At 39.0% G+C, this 27428-nt stretch overlaps 2 protein-coding genes across 3 annotated transcripts; both read left to right on the forward strand.

Moving 5' to 3' along the window:
- The first annotated feature begins 904 nt into the window (after nt 1-904).
- Nucleotides 905-19814, forward strand: LOC106151572 (paramyosin). 2 transcript variants are annotated; one of them, XM_013524908.2, is made up of 16 exons: nt 905-1153; nt 7613-7669; nt 9638-9724; nt 10082-10248; nt 10430-10508; nt 10763-11205; nt 11624-11756; nt 12907-13123; nt 15375-15615; nt 15768-15963; nt 16225-16353; nt 16607-16794; nt 17019-17202; nt 17461-17661; nt 17951-18110; nt 18370-19814. In XM_013524908.2, the coding sequence occupies exons 1-15, from the start codon at nt 1064-1066 to the stop codon at nt 18104-18106; spliced, it is 2568 nt and encodes an 855-aa protein (XP_013380362.1). In that variant the 5' UTR covers nt 905-1063; the 3' UTR covers nt 18107-18110; nt 18370-19814. The 2 variants fall into 2 exon arrangements, with proteins under 2 accessions (XP_013380362.1, XP_013380361.1); XM_013524907.2 differs by lacking the exon at nt 7613-7669 and adding an exon at nt 8867-8923.
- A 980-nt stretch (nt 19815-20794) lies between these two features.
- LOC106151569 (uncharacterized) lies at nt 20795-26831 on the forward strand. The gene is made up of 6 exons (XM_013524904.2): nt 20795-21566; nt 23537-23794; nt 24043-24135; nt 25084-25221; nt 25394-25549; nt 25853-26831. The coding sequence occupies exons 1-6, from the start codon at nt 21500-21502 to the stop codon at nt 25969-25971; spliced, it is 831 nt and encodes a 276-aa protein (XP_013380358.2). The 5' UTR covers nt 20795-21499; the 3' UTR covers nt 25972-26831.
- Nucleotides 26832-27428: the final 597 nt, after the last annotated feature.

Genomic DNA, 27428 nt, shown 5'->3' on the forward strand with positions numbered 1-27428 from the left:
CGTACACCTGTAATAAACGCTAATCAAATTCACCTGGAAGTGATTCATTCTTATCGAATGCGAATGCCTGTATGCAAAGAAGAAAGAAAAACAAACTTGTTGATTGTTTTTTTTGTGGAAAACGCACAGAAAGCATTAACCTATACAAAGAAGAATTCTCATCAAAGAAGACAAAAAAGTAGCTGACCGAGATGTTTTTTATACAATTAAAAATATTGAAGGCATTCTATTAATGGGTCAGTTTTCTATACAAAGACTCACTGTTATGTAAACGCGACAAAGTTTAGAATGAGGCAATCCCCTCCCGCTGGGCGCAGACATGAAAACACGGCTGGAGGAAAACACTAGCCTCCTGGTGCTCTGGCAGTGATACAGGCACACGGCACTCAGGTCATTAGGATATACACATATCATAAGAATATTGAAAAAACTAAAGCAGAGAAATTCAGAAGAGTGAGAGGCTGCCACAGCAAAGAGAAATGTTTCTGCATATTTGGTTCTCAGCTTAACGGAGGGAATTCCGGGCCGAAAGGTTGTTTTCTGAATCAGAGTGATCAGAGATAAATCACCGCGAAGCGAACTGTCTGTCTGTGAGGGTTCTCCATATAAGGGTACCCCATGTAAGGATAGCCTAGAATCGGCTGGAAACCTTCATCTTACGTCAGCCGCTTGGTCTTGAACCTTTGTCTTGTAGCAGCCGACATAGGCTTAAATTGGTAAAATAATGGCGGTTGCACCCCCTGGTTTTCTCCAAGCGTCCCTGCAGCTCTCATTAAAACCCACCCAAGTCACATGACTCCCGGTCCGTCATCTTCAGCATCTTTACCTTGCAACCCTATATTGGGCTCCCATCTCTTGCCAGCGCCACCTGGCGGCGATGAGGTATACGTATATAAACACTTTGCAGGGTATTTAAAGAATTCACAAGCAGGGCTTTATCGCGTCAGTCTCTTTCTCTCGTCAGCTCAGGATCAGTGGCGTGCGGTTTCTTACAATTTTTTAGCTATACCTTCAATTTTCTTTTGGATCTGTACCCCACAGCACCCGGGAACCACTAAGAACCATGGCTGATGACAGCATCGTTAAGAGGACCGTCCACAGGACCTACCAGGTCTACCGTGGTGTGTCGCCTTCCTCTAGCAACAGAATGGAGGTAAGCGGAAGAACGCCAGGGACAATATACAACAAAACAATGCTCATTATGTAATAGTCAAAACAGTCACAGCATGTGACAATATTGAAAAAGAAAAACAACAGATTATTTTATAACAAGTGATATATCTTTTAATTGAATTTATTGGATATTGCAAAATCATCATGAAAGTTTCTACAGGCTTTGGAAAAGAAATTTGGTATCGTTTAGGATGACAAACTTTGAAAATATACTTAAAGAAATAACAGGTAACTTACAGGTAGGTGAATACTGACTAGGGACTAGAATGGTAGAAGAAGCAAGCCAGAAATAAAAATCTTGAATCAACATGGAGGTTGATACTGAAAGGCATCCCGGTCGAAAAACCTTTTACCAAGGAGTTATAACTTCTTGACTTTCACTATTTATGAATTGCAATATAGAACGTGGTAACCATTCATAACGAAAAGGGTTTCAAGTTATTCCAGGAAGGAAATCGGTTTCATCTAAAACTTATACTGCAAGAAAATGCCAGCTATACACAGGTGCAAAAGGCAATGTTACCACTAAACTAGAAAAGAGGCCACGCCCCCAACCTGGCCTGCCTGTTCCTCCTTTATCGGAAGCTAAAGGATGGCTGCGATTTTTATTTGCTGTTTTTCTTAACCCTTAAAAACCAAACGAAATTATATTTCTTAAGTTAAGACACACTGAAGTCAGACTACACAGGCATAACCTTATTAATGCCCCTCACCTTTAAGTGTATGCGTTCTATTGAACATTAAGCTCAACAAATATCGATGACGAATTTATATAGAGATCGGTCAACACGTGAAGAGGGGTATAAGGCGACTGATGAGTATGAGGCTATATACAACTGAGAGCCTCGGCAAGTTATCTGAAAATAAAGCTATAGAATATCCTAACACACACTCGGTTTGAGGCGATAAAACTTCTCCGATCCGGAGCATTAATATGTAATACTAAACCTTATCTCTCAGATTGCATACGGTTAGGGTGTATCCTCTACACGAACGGAAACTTCACTAGGATAGGTTTAGAATTTTAGCCCTTTTACCTGGTCAAGTTGGCTTAATGGCAATAGTCTTTCAAACGCAGCGGAATTAATCTAGATGAAAAGTGAGAAAAATCTGGGGAAGTAGGACTTCTTAAATTTCTGTTAACCAAGAGAGAGATATAAGACCAAAAAACGATAATGATAAAACAAGGGAAAACTTCAAGATAGTGAATACGTTTTCATTTCGAATGTGAAGAGAAGTAAAAGTGATGGGATACAAACCGTCTCGCCTTTATCAGCTGGCACTGTTTTTCCATGTATGGAAACCAGTATTAATGTCAGGTCACGGGCAATTTCCCAAACATAATAACATCAAGTATTCCTGCATTAAGTCCTAAGAAAAGGTGGGATAGGGGATCAACACTGTGTATTTGAGTAGCCCTTTAATTGTTGTCAATATTTAAAGTGCAGTTCAAAAGCGACATAGACTGAAAGGACTTGGAATGCGCGAGACATTGATGACGGAAGCGATGACGTATAGTGATTGGAAATCCAAAATGGCCGATGGATTTCCTGATTTGACGTTGAGTGATCCCACACAGCATTGCTCTCCACCTGAGTCAGCCCTCACTGTGGAATTTGCTCCAAGTTAATTGAATGAGTGATTTGGCATTTACCTGTGCCCTGCACCTTCTTTATACGTACTTCATATATTTCTTTCATTTCTACACTGAGTCCAAAGAAACGATGGTGTATTCTGTCCACAAATCAAATCAGCATACAGTATCATGATCAGAAAGGCCTGTCTGCACTGTACTTAATACTGCACTGAACTTAATAGACTTCTCTCTAAGTTGTTTCAGTCTTTTGAAATACAGTAAAGGGGTATGGACATCGGGCCTTTTATTTCTAAATCTTGAGAAATGGCGCACCGGTTTTCTGTCCAAACAAGCCCAAACAAACATATGACAATATTTGCAAAGCCAGCCTAATGCAGCTTCAGGTTACAAAACATATCTTTCAGCTGAATAACTTCTCCTTGAAGTAATCGGCATACGGTTAGGATCAGTCTGGTTGAAGATGCCCCAAAGATAAAAATAGGGAAAAACATATCTTCACATTTCTGCAGAGGCATTAAACGACCAAAATAGAAGGGAAACGGTTGATGTTTCTAGCTAGGCACTGAACATAATTTACGGAAGCTTACAAATCGTTCAGACGCTCTGGTGGGGCTTAAGTTAATGTGTAGGATGCTATCTCCTCACATCCCGAATATCTGGTTTATTTTTGTGCAATGTAGTCATTACATAAGATAAACACTGGTAGGGATGATCATGCTTTTCGCTCAAGCTAGTTCATCGAATAACAACCCATAGCATATTATTCCCGATTTCTGTCATTGATAAAAAGTGAGGCGGATTAAGAGGTAAAGTGTTCCCCTATTCACTTAGCAGGGAGGAAAACCATTCGAAGCGTACCCTTGTAAAAACGCTAACCTTTAACTGCAACGCTTGGGTACGGCTGAATATAATTATGGCGAGGAATAGCATTACATGAAAGGTCAGAACATAATTTGGCTGGAAGAGAGAGCTAAACAACCTGTATAATCTACAAATGATTTGTTTATTTATGCAAACGTGAAGGTGGAATGGAAAAAAGAAGATCCAATTTGTCTGTGAAAATATCAATGTTCTATATTTGTGAAGAAAAGAGGGGGTGAATTACAACTTTAAATCCTGAGGCAAGGAATGATTCAATATCACCCGAAAAAAGATAAGATGGACCCCAAACAGTTAAATATAAGCCCATCCTATTTTTTGCACACACCTTAGTCTATAAGACTCTTCATCTTGTGTCTGCACACAAAAACTGCTCTTAACTCAATACGAGCGCGTCTTGGTAAATTCCATCAGGTAATAATCATTTAATAAGAGCCAGGTGTAGCCGGGTCACGTTTGTAAACACACCTACGTCGGTGACCTTTAAGCTTAAAGTGACCAAATTATATCCACAAAACAGAATTCTTCCTTGATCAGTTCAAATTAAACATTGATGAGATATTACATTTTCATTGGGATAATTTCTTAACCTAGGCTGACTGATCAACTTGTGGGTGAAAATAGGAAGTGATTACGTTTTAACCCCATTTCTTAATTATTTCTTCAAATGATTGGACATTTTAATACATGATAAAAATTAGTAGTAACATACAGTGGTCAACATTATTAAGCTGTAAAGAACCAAACCGAGATGACAAAAGTATTAACGTAAATCTCAAATAAAGTTATGTCTAAATTTATCATTTTTTTCAAAATGTGAACTGATGCCATGTGCCGTGTAGAATATAAATTCTTTAAGAAATCTTCAAGAATATTTTTAGATATAAAAACTGTGAGGAAAAAAGTCGTTTGGGCATCACCCGCTGCAATAATCATGAAACGCGATCTGAGAAATAACACGGTACATAATCACCAACAATCACACGAATGCTTGGACGAAAATCCTCACTAAGCATAACAAACATCGACTCCTCCTACGCTGGGGCTACACGCTGTTTCTCTTTTTTGGAGCTTTGTAAGAAGCGAACGCTGCGGATACGGAATTAGTCTTGAAACTTAACACGAATTTCTCTCACATATGGTGTAGTGGTGTTAGAACTCGGCATTCCACACTCGGGTAGAGAGTTCAGATCGTGTGGGCGAGCGATCTGAGATGAGAAGCTGACGCAACCTTGGATGTGTTTTTATTTCAAATGATTATTTTGATAAAAACCTCTGACCTAGCTTTACCGGCCGCGTAATTTATTTCATCGTACGTTGACACCTGCGAAAACGCATGGTTCATACAGTACATTGATGTGTCCAAAAACATTTATCGGAACATTTCCTTTGCTGGTTACGTAAACGTCAAGATTGAAAATACATTTGTACCTGTAGATATGCATTCATAATAAGAATTAATCAAAAGTCAGCAAATGTACAAAGTGTACACTTTTATTCTTGCAACAATACCGTTACAAATTAAATGACGATAAAAAACACCAGCGTGCCTTTTAATATGACAATAGTTGCTTTACTTAAAATATCCCAATATTTCAGTTCACCAGGTAAACATCCAATTCCGAAAATCATAAGGTTTGAATTGAAACATAACTAGACTAGGACGTTTCTGGGTATCTTATGCAGTCTCAATAAAACCAAAACGTCCAGCAATCAACCAATAAAACATTAAGCCGGCTGTAAAGTGAAAACCGAGCTTGTATCAGAGATAGCAGTGCACAGTTCATACATACTGCATGCGCTCACGTGACCACATGGGTACTTTACCGAAACCTGTGAGTAATGCTTAACGCGCGTCTAAATTTGCCCCATATGGGCATCCAATATACACGCTCCACTGTCTGGCTTCTGCGGTGGCTCCAGGAATTATAGGAGAATTGCCAGATCCAGTTACCTGTAGACATCCAAATTTAGCCCCGGCAGTATGGCTACCTGCCCACGTACATGGCAGACGTATAGCATAAACGCCCCAATGCTCGAGTGCACAGGTAGCGTCTAAAACCAACGAACAGCCCATTCACCACCGTTACGATTTTTAAGACCTAGGCTTTGAGAGACGAGTTTTATCTTTTACCCTGGCAAGACACTATATTTTGGGTGTTCAAAAACTTTTATGTATTAAGAAAATTGTTCTACTTTTCAATGAAATATCAGTTCATCTGAATGGTAAATACTTTTAACCAGGTTCGGTCTTTAAAAATTTACTCAGCTTCATCTGAGTTTTATTGTTTAAAAAATTGAAATCATTACAAGAGCAGACCCTCTTGTGCAGTTAAGCATAAAACACTATAATGTGTCACAAAGGGAAAGGATATTTATTAACATATGATGTAAACGACAGGTTCATCAACCCCCCTCCCTAGCTCCCTCCCTCCCCCCCTCTCTCTCTCTCTCATGCAAACAGATCAGCTGAGGAAAAGCTGGAAACAGACCCTTTCTAACAATGTACACCTGTATAAATCTTGCAGATTGCAGGTCAGATATTTTCAAAGCAAGCAAAGCAAGGCAAGTCTTCGGTTGCTACTCTGACTGCAACAAATGCACCCCTACACCAAACATCTGCTTAACTGTGTCTGGAAAATTTCACTATATCACGAAGACTAGTTCTGAACTGTCTCGTAACATCAGGAATTGTACCCTAGACTTTTGCTAGTTATTTTTACTTGTTATGTAAAAGTACAACTATACACGACTTTAAAAAATTCTATACAAATATTCTGAGCTGTTTAGGCCGCCCGTGGGGCTTCCATCTTCCATTCCTTATTTGCTGCCATACTGCCACTTTCATTTGCTTATAACAACCGCTGTTATCATTTCTTTGCCTACCCCTTGTGTATACGAACAGCCCTCCCCAGATATCCCGCGTCTGCACCGAAAACACTACATCGTTTTCTAAAAGTATGAATGTCAGAGTAATGGGTCAAAAAGACATGCATTTTTCAGATAAAATATAGAGTAAACTTATTCAAATATACACAATAGAAAATATTTTTAAAGCTTAAAAACAGAATTATATAGGAATTATAAGAAATACGAAACTACACAAGAGAAAATATTTTTAAAGCTTAAAAACAGAATTATATAGGAATTATAAGAAATACGAAACTACACAATAGAAAATATTTTTAAAGCTTAAAAACAGAATTATATAGGAATTACAAGAAATACGAAATGCTGTAGAACAGACCGTATACAAAATAAGATAACATGTGTACGCGTAAACATGCCAAGTATACGACAGTGAAATTTGAAGCACGGTGCCCTGCCGCTTCTTCGATTGTTGTTACCGCAACGCCAGTGTTAATCTTTTTACACGAGCAAGTTTCGAATACCAACGCCTGCAGAAGCTTCAAGTGATGAGTGAGTTAACCTTATAGGGTCACGCAAACAGTGTAGCTATGGTTACCCTGTAACCTTGGTTACGAATCAAAGTAACCGTTTCAAAAACATCTTCCAGTGTTACTAAAGGTGGAATTATCTACTATAGGTAGTTAACAGAATTTAGTCAACTGCAATTCACTCATTTCTATTGACTAAAGAGAAAATATTTTTGCTTCCCGCTACTTCTTTTTACGACCATACACGTACTGTTTCTGTTTGACAGAAATGTGTCTGCTGTACATTTATTTTTTTTTTGTCCTGTAGATTGGATGCAGAGTTAAACATAGAATACACTTTTTTCTCTATACTTAGAAAACTTTTAGTACAACTTTTTCTAGTAGTTTAATACTTTCAACGTTTAATTTCCTTTGAATAAACAATATTATTAAATTATTAAATACTATCTGTTAATGCATGTATAATTAAATGATATTGTTTCTGTGTGCTTTTGATGTGGGTTTACTTTCTTTCCCGTCCAAACCTGCTTTTATTTCACATTCTGGTCGCCCGCTAATATTTTAGATGCGCATAAGAGAACTAGAAGATGCCTTGGACAGCGAAAGGGATGCGCGCGTCAGGGTAAGGAACAGCCGATAGATGTCAACAGCTGCAGCAAGACGACACTGATATCAGCTTTTCTGCATTGCATGCTTTATTTTATATCACTAAACCCTATAAAACACATGGGAAATTTTAGGTATTGTACCATTAGCTGGTTGTGTAGAAACAAATACATTGACTGCAGGAGGAAGAAAGCAAATGGGAAGAGGGCATGAAGAAATTCACATAGAATTTCTGATGCTGCTGCCCTGCATAAGCATATGGACGATGCTGTATCAAGACATGTTAAGGAAAAATTACCAGAGTTAAAAAGAGGGACAATTTTTTACAATTAAAATCCTTCCACAGTCCATTTTTTTGGAAATGAGTAGCCAAATATTATTATCATTCATTGTTATATTTGGCAGCTTTTAGAAATATTTCATCTTTTTTTGGCCAATCTTTTATCATCCAAATACAACCTCTCCCCTTTTTTCATTATACGCAGCTCTCATCTGCTTCAACTCTTTGCACTTTCGTCGCATGCTGCATGCTTTCTGTTTAATTCCAGAATCGCAAAACATTAGCAGAACTGGAACAAAAAGACGTAGAACACGCATGGGTAAGTGTGGAAGCCTCAAAGCAATATCTGCTTAACTATGTATCATCTCCTCCTGACGTCATCCCTTCTCCTGACGTCATCTCTCTCTTCATGATGTGACTTTCGAACTCTACCCAATAAATTTCAAGTCGACCATTTAAAATTATGTATAAATTCGCTAGGGGCACATTTTCTTCCATGAAAATCTTGAAAGCTTAGATTTCCAGACAAAACTAAGGGCGATTTTCTATATCAAACATCTATTCATTTGAGCGCTTATAAGATAAAATACTTTTCTTTTGCACCACTTATTTCTCTTATCATTTCCAGTAATTTGTATATTACAATCAAAATAAACGAGTCGTATTTGAGGCTTCCTATTGTTGCATGTAATATCTATGACATGGTTCCACACTGCATGTGCCTTGTACCGTCCGTATATTTCAGAGTCGGATATCAGAACTAGAAACCATGCTAGAGGAAGAACAGCATGCTCGCAAATCGGTAAGACCGTATCAACAGAGTAGACCTGATGGTCTAACATTGACTAGACTAGAACTCTGAATAGCCTAGTCTGCTTATGTGCCTTAGCAAAGCTAGTCTAACACTGCAATCTACTTATATCACTATCTTAGATCCGTCTGCGAGAGTTGGAGGACGCTCTTGATATGGAGAGAGAGTACCGCTTGAGGGTAAGTCGAAAGCAAGGATTGGAATGACCGCAACTCGAAAGTAAGAATTTAAATATAGTTCGGCAATGAACATCTGTAACGTTTTGAATGTCTTTAAAAGGGTAAAGGTCATTATTTCAATGCTAAGATAAGTCTAGGGGTTATTTTAAATCATTTCATCCTCACTGATATAATGACTTTGCCTTACTCTTAACAATCACCTAACCTTTCGATATTTATCTAGCCATATAGTCTTTCTGCTTTTGCGCACATAGAATAACGCATATACCTAAGTGATACATACATATATAGTCATTGTGTTACGTTATATGCTAGATAGTATGTATAGTTTATGAGTTGCCTTGTGGCTCACGTCACCGGTGTAAAGGTCCGATACCGCTGGTGTCTGGCACCGTCTAAGAAGCTGAGATGTAGGAAGACACAAAGAGAGATGACGGAGCAACTGGTTTGAATTTTTAACGATGATGATGATGATATCAATATAATGAGATTGTAAATAGAATAAGTTCTATTTTGCAAGAAAAATCATATAATGAATAAAGAGAATGGATAAAAGCTAACAATTGAAATATTTTGAGATTAGCCAAAATTAAATGTATTGAACTGAACTTAATTAGAATTGGATTCACGCACCTGTTCAAAATAATTGCCAAAAAATTAGGCCCACGTTTCTGCAAAATATTTCTCTTATTTTTTGAGTTATGTCTTTTCCAGGCTGAGAAGATGGTAACCGAACTGTCCTACCAGTGTGAGCAAATGCAGACTCAACTAGAGGAAGCCGGTGGATTGTCTATCACACACGTAAGCATTCTAGTAAACAATGTGGCAGAAAAGCATTGCGGTTGTTGAGAAAGTATCAACATCACATATACCGCAATGCGTATCGCAGCAAACAGATTCGGATATATGCTCAGTGCGTTACACGGGACCTAGAATATGATCCTTAGCGTCATATTAAAAAGGGGAGTTTTTCTTACGTGATATATGCACATTTAAAATCACCCAAAAGGTACATACAATTAGACATCATTCCTGTTGATTTTTTGTCAGCACACGGAAACATTCAAACAATTTAAAACCTTGTTGGGACCACGGTCTGCACAAGACGTATCTCAGTACACATATGTTACCAGCATTTTCTCACATGAATTATTTCAGATCGAAATCCAGAGGAAGCGCGACCAAGAGATTAGCAGACTACGCAAGGAACTCGACACAGCCAACGCCCAGTTTGAAGCAACAGAGCACGCCCTGAGGAAGAGGTTCCAGGACCAGATCAACGACCTCTCAGAGCAGGTCGACTATCTCAGCAAACACAAGAGCAAGTACGTACATATACTGTACATGTATAGAGTCTTTAGAATTACACAAGAAATATGTCAGGCATATTAGCCTTGTAGACCTCTCCAAACCTAATGCAACTTTTTTCTCTTTGTTTGTCTTGCTTTCTGCTCCTGCTTCTTGGTGAAAAATGTACTTAATGCATTGGCACCTTTGCAATTTTAGGGCTGAGAAAGAAAAGCAGGTACTCATCATTGAAATTGATGGACTTTCGACATCTCTGGATGCTACTACCAAAGCCAGGGTAAGTCATATTGTATATTGTATATGCAGTTTAGTTTCTTATCACATGGTTATATCTCATAAATAAGTATATATTTTAAAATTGTAAGAACATAGCCATTGTATCAAAATTTGCTCACATGAACAAAGGAATAAAAAATAGCCCTATAATAAAAAAAAAAAAGATAATTACACGGTAATTACTTGCATGAATCCAGAACAGACATAAATAAAAGTGAGAACTTACCAGAGTTTAATAGACCCGTTCCATTCCAGCAATCCGCCGAAGCCAAGCTCGAGGGTCTGGAGGGTGCCGTGGCCAGGCTGCGCGCACAGGTCGATGACCTTAACAAACAACTGAACGACGCCAACGCCGCCAGAGCCAAGCTGACCTCTGAGAACTTCGAGCTCCAGCACACCATCCAGGAACTGGACAGCACCAGCGGACAGCTCGCACAGGCCAAGAAGCAGCTGGCAGGTGCTCTGGACGACGCCAAGAGGAACTTGGACGATGAGGTCAGGTCCCGCCAGAACCTCCAGGCTTCCCTATCCGCCCTCCAGGCTGAGTATGACAACCTGAACATGCGTTACGACGAGGAATCTGAGACCAACTCCGCACTGCGTGCTCAACTTGGAAAGCTTCAGGCTGAGTTGGCCGCACTCAAGGCCAAGTATGACCGGGAATTGTTGGCCAAGACTGAGGAATTGGATGAGCTTCGGTAAGTGAGTTGTGATAACAGAAAAGATCTCAACATCAGTCCGAGTGGAACCATGGAGAGTGATGGTCGCAACTTAATAAAACAAAGATACGATTTCCACTGCTGTGTGTTTGATTTCTCATTGGGTAAATTTATTTTGTTTTATTGGTTCACCCAAACAAGATGCTCGTTGAATGAGAACGCGACATTTTACAGTCCGAAAATGATCCTTTTCCTATGAGTGATTTTAGTGTCCTTTGCATCCATGCATTTGATCATTCCAGGCGAATGAAAATCTTAGGTCAATCCAATAGTAAATTTATGAACCATACATTTAACTATACGCCTGTGTTATGTATGTGGTGTTTTCATGGACAGAAACGAAGAGCATCTTCCACTTTGATCACTTAACTTAGTCATGTACTAATTCGGTTTCCAGTCGCAGACTCACCATCCGTATCACCGAGCTGGAGGACATTGCAGAGCAGGCCCGTTCCAGAGCTGCTGGCTTGGAGAAGGCAAAGAACAGACTGCAGATCGAACTCAGAGACATCACAATTGAACTGGACAATGTAAGTAGATAAATATCTGTACTGATTTTGTCAAGGTCTGCTTCGTTCGTTCGTGATCTTCAATTGAATAGACGACTGTGACCCAATATTTTGTAATATAGTTGAAAATAAGTGATACGGCTGCTAGTATGCCATAAGTGATTGGCTGATAATTCTGTTACAGATAAGGGTGAATAACCTTAACGGTGTACCAAATGTGCTCAAAATCCCCTGGGGTTAAAACCCGTCGTGCTGTGAATAACCGATCGTTTACCGGGAAGACACAGTTCTAAATAGGTCTTGGGTTTGTAAGCACTTTCCAAAAAGATCACCACATCTCCCACGCCATGCTCTTTTCATATCCGTCAGCATATAAAGCAGACGTTTATTAAAGGTCGATTAATTTTAAATCCATAAAGAGCAAAATTGGCTTTGACACCTTTAGACAGTTATTAGTTTGATATCTCCAGGTACCCCAGAGAAGAACACGCGAAGTTCAGAGTATACATCAGTTTATATAATTGTATCGTACACACACTAGGGACAGTCAGCTCCAAAACTTACTCACTGGGTTTAAATTGGAAACATGGCTCGGACCCCCCTCTGTTTTAATGTCACTCTGGGATTATTTTAGTCCGCTGCAGTGTGCGCGGCGTCTCATTATCCATTTTGATATCAAACCGAAAGTTTGCTTTTGTGAATGGAAGACGCTTCGGTATAAGAAGTATACTTAAGCGTTATAGAATATCGTATTTGGGACGGTGTTCTGACCGTCGTGTTCAGTATGTATCGACAAAGAAACTCGCGGATACTTGGGGAATATGACAGTTATTCAGAATATTGCAAACCCGTAATGAGATGGATGGACGAGGTAGGGTACGTTAGAAAACAGTAATTTCAAAAGCCAGTGTTAACCAACATGAAGTAATATGATAATCAAGTTATATCTGTGACAGAAAGAAAAACAAAATGTTTTGAACAAAAATGACTCTGACTTTTTCATATAAGAAGGTAGTTTTGCAGGATTCTTAATTCAAGATTTTATATTCATAATTGGACAAACGCATCCCCCTGGTTAACAGGCATACCCCTAAAAGCCTTTTTGAGTACCTCCACGAGCACAGTGCTATTCCGATGCCCTTCAGTTTCAGTTTCCATTTCTACCCCACAGGCCAACGCCCTCAATGCGGACCTGAGCAGCAGATTGAAGCAGGCAGAGAAGGACAAGGCTGCCCTTGAGGCCATGGTCGCTGAACTTAAGAACGACTTGGGCAACCTGGCCAACGAGAACAAGGCCCTTGCAGCCGACAACGGCAGACTGAAGGTCAGCGTTACTGAACTTACCGAAAAGAACCAAGCCCTAGACAGAGAGAACCAAGGATTGAACGGTAAGTGACGAAGGTTGTATGCAGCATGGTATATCTCACATGGTGAGAGGGTTTGGTATTCTTTGGTAATGATTTCAAATGGGGAAAACCAAACGTGTTTTTATGCACACATATTTATATACGTACGACATAACAATTTTGTAATTCCAAAAACTCTATTGCGAAGATCGGAACTGCCGTCGTAGCCTCCCTGAGGTGTGTCCATATAAATCAAAGCGCCCTTCCAACCAAATAGCGAAATCTGATCATATTTCCCAATTCAAAACTGTAGCGTGTGTATAAAACCAGATTTAAACGTCTTTCGCAACAGACACTCGTCCTTAATTTGAACTGTTGACCACGTACATGAGTACCATGGCACTGCCTGGAATAATACCTACAGTAGAAATCTTCTTAAACTTGTCTCTCTCATTCTATGTAATATCATAATTATGGACAGCACTACAGCTAGCTGCAGTTATTATAACATAACAGAATTCGTATTTAGATAATTAAGAAATGAACAGTGTAAAACAGTGTTAAGGGTCATCGCCTTCTATTCGTTTGGGGTCGACCAAAAGTGGATACATGACGCGCGCTAACAGACTTGGCTGACTTGGCTGTGAAATGCAGGGAATATTACAGTATTTCCCCGTACAAAGACAGTAAAAATAACTGAAGTGAAATGTTACTGTTATCACGTGCCTCCTTTCCACAATTACTGTAGTCTAAACCATACCTGTTCTTAATCCGACCTCACTCTATAAGTTAACCAAACTCAATTTCTATTCAAATCAACAACACAACCATGCGTGTCCTCTGCTATAATGTCTGGGTTTGACCTTTGCTTGTCTGAAACAACATGGTTTAGTACTGCCTTGGCAGGATAAACTACCTTTAGCCACACCAAATGCTTACAAAACTTATATTACATTGGCAAAATGACTTGCAAGCCATCGACAGCGATCTGATGATACTCATGTTTCCTTTTACATTAGTTCTTGCCATGTTAACCAACTCGCTGGCTCTTGACTGTAGTTTGACCTATACATGATAGTATCTTAGTTTATTGCTTTTTTATGGTGCATCCCTGGACTTATTAACGTATTGGAAACAGGAAATACGCAGGAAGAGCACCTGTCGAGATGAAACGTCAAGCACAACTGAGGTGAAAAGGACTGAAATCTTGCGAGCTTTTGATCGTGTAATTTGAGCTCTTTTTCTACCTGGAAAAGCCTTGCCGTTTTTGGTTTGTAAGGCATGAGCCAGATCCAGAATATCTATCTGAGTGGTAGCCTTCGAGCAACACCTGTGTTTTGTAATTACCAGGTGATAAACGCTCAGCAACCTATACTTATCCACGGGAATACAATCGTCTGTATGCAATGAAGTAACCTACTTATTTATCCAAAGCGTGATATCAATATGTAAGTTTACTTGTGCGTAATTTAATAAACAGCTAACAGCATGGTTTCTGTAGCACATATGCCACTTACGCTATCATCACATCTTGCTTCTTATCATATTGGTTATTCTGAGAAATACGTATGGCAACAAACAGCGGCTAAGTGCTATAATTTACATTGCTATTTGATATAATTTTGAACTGTAAAAAAAGCACATCTGCGAGTTAACAAATCAAATATTTTGATGTTTTGATCATCTTGTTCATAGCCCAGAAAACTGTTCAATAGACGAGGTGCTGAAACCAGCAAACGTTCCTTTCCTTCCTAAAATATGCTTAAAACGCACTTTTGATAATAAACGTGCATATTAATAACATGGTAGTTCTCCAAATGAGGTTTCAAAAACTGTCGATAAAGGAGTGCAAGTTCTTGTTTATTCAGAACTAAATTGAAATTAATATATATCAAAGTTCACAACTCAAGTGGTAAAATTCAACAACAAACTTTTTTGTGTAGGATTTATTTTTGAAGTCCATTATACTTTTAACTCGGTTGATATACACAAGATGATGTAATATTACCGATCCTTTGTACTTAGGATAACTTTATAGAGAAACGGTTGAAGTTACAACGAAATCTATTACACTAGGAAAACGCTACATCGTAGGAGACAATTTGCATCGGTCATCACGTTACTACATGTACATAATCGTGAGACCCACGAGAAGATCAAACCTTATCCTACTCAAAAATAAAAATTGAAAGATTTAAATTGAAGAATTTTATAATGCAATTTCTCATTGACAAGTTACAGTTTACCCCCGTGGATAATGTTAAGGTCACTGAAACCTTGTGTTTCTCTCCAGGCCAGGTTCGTGAACTGAAGAACGAGCTCCGCGATGCCAACCGCCAGATCCAAGAACTCACTGCCGCCAACGGCGACCTCAGGAATGAGAACGACATGCTGAAGAACGCTGTCAAGGACCTCGAGGATGCTCTCAGGGACGCTGAGGCCAGAGCCAAGGCCGCACAAGACGCCCTTGCTGCCCTCAAGGCCGAGATGGAAAGAAGACTTCGTGAGAAGGAAGAGGAATTGGAGGCCCTGCGGTAAGTGTTGAAGAGGGGCCGTCATGAATTTGCGTATAACAGTGTGCTTATGAAATGTTAATATTTATTCGAGGCATGTGCATATAACCTCTTTAGTCCTACTCTCGTTGATCACAGGTAGGTAAAACCTATTCTTCTTTTCATTCTTACAGCAACAGCACACGCCGCACCATCGAGGAACTTCAGCACACCATCACGGAGATCGAGGCCCGCTACAGAAGCGAGCTAGGCCGCCTGAAGAAGAAACTGGAGGCTGAAATCAGAGATCTTGAGATCGCCTTGGACGCTGCAACCAAGAAGGCAAAGGACTTTGAAGCTAAGTGCAGAGTACTGGAAGTCAGAGTAAAGGTTTGTATATTTGTTTTGTTGAAAGGCACTGTGAAAATTACCTCATTAGATTCCACAATAGCGCTTTGACGAACGAGTCTTATGCTTTTAACAGGCTAATAATAGTGGCTATTATTATTATTATAGTAATGATAATGATTATTAAAAAGCAATAACCAATTTTTAAGATGTGGTTTTTAATTTATTATTGGAAATGGATGTAACCGGTTGATAGGACCTTGAAATAATCGTTTTATGACCGTGGATGCCATTTTATTTAAGGAACTCGAAGTCCTGCTTGAGGATGAGCGCCGCCGTGCCGACGATGCCACCAACGCCCTTGGCAACTCTGAGAGAAGAAGAATCCAGCTTGCACAGGAGCTTGAGGACGTCAGGAGTCTGTACGAAACCGTGAGTTTTCAGAATTTCAAATTTTGATCAGGAAAGTTATACTTATTGCAACGGCCAAAGTTGACGGAAACGTATTGAGAAGGCGCGTTCAAAGTGGCACGCACCATTTGTCGGTATTTATATGTAAGGCTTAATACTGTTAACATAAACATTCATTTAAGTAGACAAATTAGTTCCCAGTTTATCTGGCAAGACGACGCTATGCGCGTTTCCCCCATTCTATTAACGCAATCATGATATTTTTCCCGCACAGTCCGAGAGAGCCCGCAAGGCCTCTGAGAACGAACTGCACGACGCCAACACCCGTATCAGCGAGATCACCATCCAGATTAACACTCTCACCAACGACAAGAGACGCCTGGAGGGTGACATTGGTGCTATCCAGTCCGATCTTGATGATGCACTGAATGCCAGCAGGGAAGCTGAGGACAGAGCTAACAGGTAGGAAAAGATTACATTATTATTATTATTATTATTATTATTATTATTATTATTAATTTTAAGAATATGTTTGCACAGCACATATGCTACTCGGTTCCTTTGAATAACCCAGGAAACTCGACCGCACTCATAACTGCAATCATATTCTTTCTTCATTTTCACATCTCGTCGCAACTGCTAAGCACATCTAACATATTTGCATAACCAACGTCTTCATATTCCAGACTGCAGGCTGAAGTAAGCCGACTTGCTGACGAACTCCGCCAGGAACAGGAGAACTACAAACACGCCGAGAGCCTGCGCAAACAGCTGGAGGTTGAGATTAGAGAGATCACCATCAAGTTGGAGGAGGCTGAGGCATGGGCCCAGAGGGAAGGAAAGAGAATGGTCGCCAAGTTGCAGGCTAGAGTAAGTAAAATACAGCTAGTGGTGGGGCTTATTAATCAATGCTTGTCATTCTTTTAATCATTATTCAAATCATATTTTATTATCGATAGAATAGATATCACTATAAATCGAAATGATGGTTGGTTATTTAACGTATGGCAACTCACTAAAGTTAACTGAGGCTCACGACTGAAAAAATTGATTCTCGGTTAGTGAGTAGAAAGGCATTTTTAAACTTTATTCTAGTTTCTTATTAAAAAATCCTCTTCTTTCGTCTAGGTCCGTGACTTGGAAGCCGAGCTGGAGGCCGAGCAGCGCCGCCAGAGAGACACATTGGGAGCCCTGCGCAGAGTGGAGCGTAGCTACAAAGAGATCATCGTTCAGGCTGAGGATGACCGCAGATCGGTCGTTGACCTCCAGGACTTGATCGACAAACTGAATCTTAAGATCAAGGCATACAAACGCCAGCTTGAGGAAGCCGTAAGTATTGACTGTGGAATCTCTATGTCGTCGTACAGTAGTGAGGACGTTGTTGTCTTTAGCTATGGCAACTTCATAAAATCTGAATTTATATCTAGAATTGTCACGCGAATCTTATCCGTTGACAGGAGCTGGGTTAAATGACAGGAGTTCGAATATAGTGGCACGAATGAAGTTTAAAATAATTACACAGTAATTCAAGGCGTAATTTCTCAAGTGATAAAATATCATTCAAAATTAAGTGTTCTCTGAGAATTTCACGAATTTTCTGCTTCTTTTTTTTTATCAGGAGGAAGTGACGACCATTACCCTGAACAAATACCGCAAACTACAGGGTATGTTGGAAGAATCAGAATCCAGAGCTGACGCAGCTGTGCACGCCGCCCTTCGCTCCAGGCGCTCCATGTCTGTTACCAGGGAAACGTACAGAGTTGTAAAAGCATAAATAGGTATGCCAGGCAGAATACATACTTGCTGTTATTTCGCACAGTAGATGCACTATTATTGTCTCGGAAACACATTTGATCTCATGAAAATTATGTAATTAAGTAATTTGTTCCAAACTCAGCATTTTTATCGCCGTTTATGCACCCGTCATACCGAAAAGAAATCTGCAGCGTGTAATGGCTTTCGAGTCGCTGAGCTATTTATATTGGAACTTATCTATTTATGAGTTCTTTTCCTAACATTTTTCTTCTTTTTTTCCAGCTTCTATACGTCTCAAGTGCCCTGTGTTTTAAATCACCCAGCTACTTTCACAAACTGTTACATTTTAACTGAATGGAGATCACTTTAGACATAAAACGAAACAAAAACTTGGCTATTCTTTCGTATATTTGTTGTAACTGAACTAAAACTGTGGAACAAAGTACACTGAGGAAACCAAGTATTTTTACGTCATCTTCATCTTGGAGGGGGTCACGTGATCATCGCTGATTGGGTGGGTCCACTAGGCTGCGCCATCTTGACTTTCCATCGTACCAACAGCAACACCAACCAACGCCACTGAATGCCATTTAACCAACCGGTGGTCAAGCGATTCCCTTTCTTGATGCCATGTCCGGCATGTGCGACACTGCCCATGTTTATATTTGTTATGTTGTTATAAACTTTTGTATGTATTTTACAATGCTGATATATTTAGGACTACTTGAACTAGCTTTTATATATTAAATGACAGTGATGATTCAAGAGGGAGAACATAGTACGTGATTTTATTTTGTTGTGAAGACAGGATGACGTGCAATAGATATATTGAATAGTGCACCACTAAAGACTAACAAGATGTGGAGGTTGCACATGAAAACTATCACCGAGGAATAAAATTCTGTTCGAACAGTGTATGTGTTGAGGAGCAATATAGTTAAAAAGACGAGGAAGCGCACCACTGCTTGTAGGGCTAGAAATAGCAAACGTGACATACCTTGTGAAATCCAGGAGTGCTCACGACGATAGATGTCATCACCAATCAGGTCGACTCTCCTAATTCCAGGACGAAGCAGGACCGACGTTTAAAAGCTGCAATGGATGATATCTTATGGGTGGGTGGAATTGGTACATCCCGTTTACCCTTGTGTGGTTCCCAACTCTATTGACACCCCTGTGTGCTGTTGTGAGCTGGCGCTTCTGTCGCTGGACAAACAAGCTACTTGGGTGCATAGCGACATCTAGCGGTGGTGAGAGAGTGCAGGCACACGTGTCTTGAGAGCTGGATGCACGGAATTGTTACGGGTGTGTCAGTTTCAGCCATTCCCACAGGCCTCGCCGACTCTGTAGTTTGAATTTAACTTTAAAGGACTGCAGCACACCGCCTCCCTTTCCAGCCTATTTCGAACATTGCGGAAAGGTTGTGAAATATAGAGGTGTAAAGCGGTCCTCATTTTTTTCTTCAAAATGTAAAAACAATGTAAGATAGGATGGGAAAGCGAAAAGAGAGATGGAGATACTTTTATTTCTTTTATTATGGAGGACGAAGTGGCCTTTCCTACCTTTTAGATGTTATGACCTGCAGCTGCGCATGCGCCTCGTCAATCCACTGGTAGTGTCGTCTGCTCCAGGCCACGTCGTCGTCCATTTTCCGCCATTTTATGGCAGTCGATTTGTACTCAGCTCATGGCCATGTTGATGAGAATAAAATCGCTGAATAAGCGAAATTTGTCGTTGTTATGGCAATTAATGTATGATGTATCTCAATCATGTAGCAATCATGTCTTAAAAAAGAAAAAAATATGTATAAAACTACAGCGCATGAATAGCCCTTTCCTAGCCTATTAGTATTGATTAACACATCCAACTGTTACAGAACCGTCCGAAAGTCATTCCTCTATACCCCCTTTTTCAAGGCGAATACAATACAGTTAACGTAGCAAATTTCTTGGCGGGACTGTAAAATATCTGTGTATTTTAAACTGTTTACCCTCTATGAGTGAAACTCTACTATTCCTAAACTATTTTATACCACAAGATTCTCCCCCGATACCTTTCATGATATATATATAGTTTATGATTACACCATTCTCTAAAATCTAGAAAGCCTACTCTGTTATGTATGTGAACGGTTATCATAACAGACAGGAAAGTAATTTTATTTACTAGATTACACTTTAAGGCATTTTTAAAATATTAAATATGAATTTCAGGTACACATTTGGGTCTATTTCTGAGACTTGATTTTGAATACGTTTTCAAATCTACCACATTCAATATAGCAGACATAAATATTACATCGTAAATACATGTATATAAACTTTATGAATCAACTATCTTTCTGACCAGGTGAATACAATACGTCACACTTTAAGTTATGCCCAGCTATCAGAAGATACATTACATATACAAAAGCGTGTACCCACTTCGTGTCTTAATTTTCAAAAAATGTCGATGCATTACGGAAAACTTAAAAGAGTTTAATGCCGTTTATATGTGCCGATTTACCATCATTTGCTCACTTCACTGGCTCGTGTAGGTTTGGAACATTTTATGAAAAATATATACAGTCTGGATATAAATGCTCTGGTTAAAAGATAAAACAGTGCCGCAGGACTTCCATACAAATGCTAGCGTTAACCTCACAACAGGATTCAAGTTTATAATGACTTTTCTATGAGACAACAATATTCACGTATCTTGAACATTTCAAAAATTAAGAATGATAACATTCATGATACATACTCCTTTTCAATAGATATACCAGCAAAATGCGTCAGCGTTCTATTGAAAATCACCTCATTCAATTAATCTGCTTGGATATGAAGGTAATAAAATTACACCAATTTCGAGGACTTGAGCATTACAGATAGGATACCAAACAACTTGCGTCAAGTCTTCTTTATGTTTCTTGAAAGTGGTCGACACTGCAATCAACTCACAACGTTGCTATCATGCATCGCCATGTTGAGGGTCAATACCAGTTTCATTGCTTATCAAAATCTGAGTGATTTTATTCCAAATCAACGCCAATTAATAACTGCAAAGTGCGTCCCTTGGATTTTGATAAGGCGCGACGGTGGAAGAGTTCAATCGTCTGCCCGAGATGGGTGCTAGTTTAGTGTTTATAAAAAATAAAAAAATGTAGTATCTTAAACTTATATATATGTGTTTCCAAATGTAATTATTTTTGACCATTTTCATATGCATTCACTGTGTCACACTCGCTAGTTAAAATCTGAGTCAACAGGTGTTTTATGCATATCAAATGAGCCAGCGTCTACACATAATGGGTAGGTCTACCTATCGGCACCGCCCGTATAAAAGTTAAACTGGTAGGAAGAGAATTTAGAAAAAGTCAATTCGACAGGAGAACTGCCGGAGTATTCACACGTTATTTTGAAGATTTAAAATGGATTCGAAATCTGTACTTGTGGTTTGCCTGGTTGTATTACTGGAACTGCATCAAGGCAATGCAGGTAAATGTGCTTCTTTTGCTTCTTTAATTCAATCAAATTACTACCTTCTTATTACTAAAAAACCAAAGGTTATTACGATCAGAGTTCAAACGTGTACAGTAAATTTTCCACAACCGCAAAGGTATGATTATCAAAACATGTGAGTGCGCATACCCTTATACATGTAAAATAGTCCGTGCATCGAAAAAAGCAATTATTGTACAGAGAAGAAAATGTTAAGTTTATTGTTTGTACGATTTAATGCAAACTGTGCTGTTCGAATTGCATAAATTGGTTGTTTTAGTTTAAAAATATTCGTTTTATTAATACATTTATTTTTGGTCAGAAAATATAGTGAATACGACAAAGAAAACTACACTAGGGCGGTAGAGTGGCATTTTGAAATCATACGCATTTTGCAACTTAAGAAATACGTAAATACACGTTTTGCTACATATTTTAGTAGGAACTGAATATCGATATTGTCCAAGACTGCATATGCCTTCATTCGGGAGCTTTTCAATCTAGGCCAGCGCTACTGTCTCCGTCAAATGCAGTAGTTAAGTTGAAAATCGCCGTATTTAGCATTTAGCGCTTATTGTTTAGCATCGATGCTTATTTTTACGTTAACACAACACTTAACTTTTTAGAAACAATCTTCACTTGACTCTCATGGCTCTCACGAGTCTAAGCAAAAAAAAAAAAAAAAAAAAAAAAGGTACGTGTGGGTTTAAAGTATTATACAGAAAAAGTGTGTATTCACTTTTTTCGTTGGTCTCAAAATGCGTTTGATTGCGAAATGCTGCTCTTCAGAGCGTAGATCTCTCTCGGAGCAGATCATGCGCTCCGCCTTTTTGTATCTCTTTTTATGTTTTTAAAATATACAAAAAACGAAATGCATAATTCTATTATTAAATCGGTTTTTATATCATGTTAAATTATCTGTACTCAAAGATGGAAAAGCGGTTTTGTAGGAGTCAGCTTCCATTTGTATTTAATATCACACATTTCCCTATCTACATGGCATTGTAATCAAGGGTGAAAGAGAGATTTATAGAGACGCATTACCTTTTTAATTAAAATAAAGAAAAAATAAGATAACGCACGCTGACAGGCTCTTTAAAAGAACATATTTTCACATTAGGCTTCCTGTTCGTCCTCAGATTTGTTTCAGTAATTTAGCATATTGGAGCGTACAGCGTTAATTAGCACAATGCAAACATTCGGTTGTGGCTTAGGGCATACGTAAGAAGTCATTACAAGTTGATCTTTGACAAGCTCAGCAAGGCCGCATGCAAAGTTTACCGTAGCGTATAAACATTTATCAAACTCAATTTAATTTAAATTGCTCTATTCAAAGTTTTTATCGCGCGTTGCCGTGTAATAAAATTCTCCAGAATCCTAGATACCAAGATAGTCAACCATTCTAAGTGCCGCGTTGGCACTGGGACCAAGAAAAAACAATTTTTAAAAAAGAGAATTTAAGCAAATTCTCTACATTCTTTTTTCTTTGAAATGAAATGGTAACATTCCAACCTTTGTCCGAGATTTGCTCACACACGTCCGGGTCCCTTTAAAAAAAAATGTCCTCAAAAATGCACCCCCTGGACCCGCGGGTGACCTCTTGCCTCCGACGTGCACAAAGACTAGCAAATTACGAGAAAAGGCCTCATAGAAATACCAGGCGATTATTATTAAACGATTTTGAACAGTTATTAAAATTTGATTTATTGGATGATTATATAGATTACAGTTCTTTCAATAAATGGGACATTTGGGCTAGAGATGCGTGATGACTAAAATGATTAATTATATTAATTAATTAATTATATTAATTATGAAAAATGAAAAATTATGAAAAAACTTATTAGCCGGAGTTTTCCTTGCCCGTTTTGCAATATTCCCAATCAAACCCCGCCTTTCTTCCGAGTAAAATGAAAAAAAAAAAAAAAACTGATATACTCATTGAACAGAAACTATGATTTTTCCAGCATGGCAAAACTTCCTGGGACAATATTACAAGTTCATAGCGCAGCCAAAGACATGGTCCGACAGTAATGCCTACTGCCAGTCCCAATACGGCGCCAAGTTAGCCGAACCAGACGACAAAATCAAGCAGTTCTGGATGGGGCAGACGATCAATCATATTTACACATCAAATTCCCACCTAAACTGGTGGGTAGGCATCACGGATATGGGACAGGAGGGACACTTCCGTACCGGCAGTGGGAAGCAGGTTACTGTTTCTGGTAAATTTATTGGGATATCCAACCATTATCTGTAAATGAAAATGAGTTGTATTAACATTGGCTTTCACAAAGGAAATTAAGCATGTAACTTTTTACTCTCGTTTTTACAATGATATTTTATACCATAAATCTAGATTATACAGTATCTGCTGAACTGGGAAATTTCTGTATTTCAACATGACTATTTCACGGATGTCAATTTTTGTCGTTCTGTTTTTGTGCTGTACTAAAATATTTCTTGTTTTCAGCTGCTGGACGTGGAGATTGCGTTCACATCGTAACCAACCCAGTGTCCTTGACCGACGCCAACTGTGCCCTTGCGCAGCCTTTCATCTGTGAATGTGAGTACTTTTATCCAAAATTTTGCGTTTCGCATTTCGCTTTTGTATTCCACCTCACCCAGTTAAGGCCCAGTCACAATGTCGGCGATCTGTCGGGGATTAGTTTTGGCCGGGGGTCGTCGTAGAAAATAAAGAATCCTTGAACAATCCTAGCAATAATTCTAATAAAAGTGGAGCAGTCACATTGTCTGGGATTTTTTCAAGGATTTTGACCCGGTTTTGTCGAAAAATCGTGGGATTAGCCTCCGATTGCATCGGAGGCGATCGGAGACGATATCTGCGAGCGTCTTTTCTCGTAATTTTTCCCCCTGGGGATATGTGGTTATATATGGGTATATATTCGGAGGACGCCTCCGATTAATCGGAGGGCATCGTAGGTCATCGGAGATTGTGTCTGGGATGCCCAAAATGGGTGAAAAATCTTGCGAGCAATCTTTAAATTTTAGGTTCAAAGTTGGGGACCGCGACGGGTGTGGCGATGTCTAAAAAATCTGCGACAACCCGCAGGCGTCCGGAGAGCGCCTCCGACGGGTGCAAAATCGTGAGATCTGTCTCAAGATTTTGTTCAAATTTCCCGGGTTTTACCCATCCCCGACGCATCGCAACTGATTTGTGACTGGGCCTTTACTTGCACTATTTCTGTGTCGTCTCGTGTGACATCACATGCTGACGCCAGTCTCTTTTTGGACTATCTTGGATGATGCCCATTGATTAAACTTATCGTCGTTGCAGATTAAGTGTGTCCATTTCTAGCTGAAGCTGTGTCACTCACCATTTTTATTAAGCTTATTTGAACTTTTAAACAGACCAGTTTCGTCACTGATCAGTACCATTTGTACGGCTTGTATCATTTTTAAATTTTCAAATGGTACGTCGTGTAATAATGTTGCGTGTAGGATTTATCATGCTCTTAATGGTTTACACTTACCGTATTTTTTCCTATTCCAGCCTCTTCAATCCCGACAACTCCTGCAGCCTGCACCGATGCTATTCCGAACTGTGCAGCTTACGGCGCCAGTGTCTGTACGGAGTACGCCGGCTGGGCAGGGAAAAACTGCCCGGCTTTCTGCCAACGCTGTCAACCTGGTGAGCTTTTTAAACGCTTGTTGTAAAATCTACATCCCAAAAAGTGTACAGTAAGTTTGAACATCCATGATTGGTCTAGACATAAATCGGCTTCATGGCCAACGATGCAGTGCAATGTACGACTAGTCGAACAAAAATAACATAGTTAACATTGGTATTAATTATATTTCAGCTACAACTACAACTACAACGACCACGACTACGACAACTAGCCCCCCACTCTGCGTAGACAGCATTTCCAACTGTGCAGACTACGGTGCTTCTGTGTGCACTGAATACGCAGGGTGGTCTCAAACCAACTGCAAAGCTTTCTGCGGACTTTGTCCTGGTAAGTTTTTCAGGATTTATTCTTTTACCATCTAAATCAAATGTGAGAAATGGCACATATTATTAAATTTGTAAAAATGATATATTCTTAAAAGATAATTACACTTTATTTTGAAGCAACTGGAAGCTATTATAGGCCTACTGAGTGGGAGAAAAAGATAATGATAAAAAATATTGTGTAAAATAATATTGTTTTAATATAAAATTAATTGTGTGGTTTCAGAGAAGAGGCAATATCCGATATAACAGAGTCTGTAGCAAAGTACATGTAAAATGCTTAGTAGATTTTTTTGTTTCATTTTAGCACCGGCGTGCAAGGATACTTTATCCAATTGTAACGAATACGGAAGTCCCGACTACGCGTGCGCGTACAAAACCTGGGCAAAAAATAACTGCGCCAAGTACTGCGGTCTTTGTCCCTAGATTATCACACGGTGATATGATAATTTTTTATAGACATTTCTTAGTGCTATACGCATTGTGCAGGAAATCCTGGAACTTTACTGCGATTGATTTTTGAGCGATAAAGTGCACTCCTTTCATTAAAAAATATTTTGACAAATGCAAATGTTAATTAAATAGTTAAGTGTACGACTGGTATACTTTTCAGACCTGAGCTGTATTTCTTTCAGTTGATAAACTTCTTTTTCGACAAGTTGTTCCTTTGAGATATAGGCCTAACTCTTTGAGAACGTGAAAAATAATTTTTGGAAATAAACAATTAAGCTACATTGTACTATCTATTACGTGTAACACATATCACTTTGACTGTTCACCTGTAGGCTATACCCTCTACCAGGGCGACTGATAGATTTTTACGGATATTCACAGATATGTCTCTAGCTAGATAGATTGTCATTTTAACTCTAAGACTTAGAATAAGACTTAGAGTTAAAATGACAATCTATCTAGCTAGAGACATATCTGTGAATATCCGTAAAAATCTATCAGTCGCCCTGGTAGAGGGTATGTAGGCTATGTCATACAACTTTCGAAAATGTGATTATGTAACTTTGTGGCGAATCGTGTCTGTTCCGTATGGTCACTGTTTTTAATGCGTCGCCGCATCGGTGTGAACAATAGCATCTTAGTGAGACATTGAATGTAAATTAGCGGCTATTCAGAAATAATTCGTGTATAATTCAGTCGCAAATCTTCGTGAGTTATGTTTATTGTATAAATTAGGTCATTGTATGGAGTGTATATTTGACTAGCACGATGATATGTAACCTTACCAATGTAAATATCATATAATGTGTGATGAATAAAATGCTTAGAATGTATTATACCAGTGTAGTGTAAACACACTGTATAACCAGGTTCAGCCTTTTTTCCTAGGGTCCTCTGAAACAAAAGAACTTTGTCACACACTGAAGGATAGACCTTAATGTGGCAACATTAGTTTTCAGAAAATTTCAGCTCTTTCAACGCTCAATTCACAGCCAAGGTAAACCATATCTCAAAGCGAAATAGAGACTGTTGAATTTCACTCTTGATGACACAGATAAAACATCAGAAGATTTTCAAAAGTATTCTGACTGAAGTTTTTTTTGATAGGGACCCGCTGAGGTGATGAATATTGCTACAACGGTAACAGTAGTGTAAACGTTGTCTTACCGTGGTTGACTAGTAAATTAATCTCGAATCAAATGCACAGCCTGCACTCGTGCTGACATCTGGCGGGTATACTTGATGAGGTGACTGGATTGCTTAGTGTAGTTTCAAGCCTATTCAATTACCACTTCACATAAGCCATCAAATATAAAATGAACTTAGTTATTTTCGACGTCTCACGTTAAATTAAACCCACCCTACTAAGGGTTATGAGAGACTAAAACCTGTTATGTGAAAGTACAATCAAAATTCATAAAAGTTCTTTA

This window comes from Lingula anatina, chromosome 3 (genome assembly GCF_051362555.1).
Source record: "Lingula anatina isolate TDL-2025a chromosome 3, LinAna3.0, whole genome shotgun sequence".
NCBI lineage: Eukaryota > Metazoa > Brachiopoda > Lingulata > Lingulida > Lingulidae > Lingula > Lingula anatina.

What these genes read in the sequence shown, in the direction of transcription:
- LOC106151572 (XM_013524908.2), top strand. Translation starts at nt 1,064, where the DNA reads ATGGCTGATGACAGCATCGTTAAGAGGACCGTCCACAGGACCTACCAG. An exon ending in TACTGGAAGTCAGAGTAAAG is followed by an intron (nt 15,964 to 16,224) that starts GTTTGTATATTT and finishes ATTTTATTTAAG; the next exon opens with GAACTCGAAGTCCTGCTTGA. An exon ending in AACGCCAGCTTGAGGAAGCC is followed by an intron (nt 17,662 to 17,950) that starts GTAAGTATTGAC and finishes TTTTTTTATCAG; the next exon opens with GAGGAAGTGACGACCATTAC.
- LOC106151569 (XM_013524904.2), top strand. Translation starts at nt 21,500, where the DNA reads ATGGATTCGAAATCTGTACTTGTGGTTTGCCTGGTTGTATTACTGGAA. An exon ending in ACTGCATCAAGGCAATGCAG is followed by an intron (nt 21,567 to 23,536) that starts GTAAATGTGCTT and finishes TGATTTTTCCAG; the next exon opens with CATGGCAAAACTTCCTGGGA. An exon ending in GCAGCCTTTCATCTGTGAAT is followed by an intron (nt 24,136 to 25,083) that starts GTGAGTACTTTT and finishes TTCCTATTCCAG; the next exon opens with CCTCTTCAATCCCGACAACT.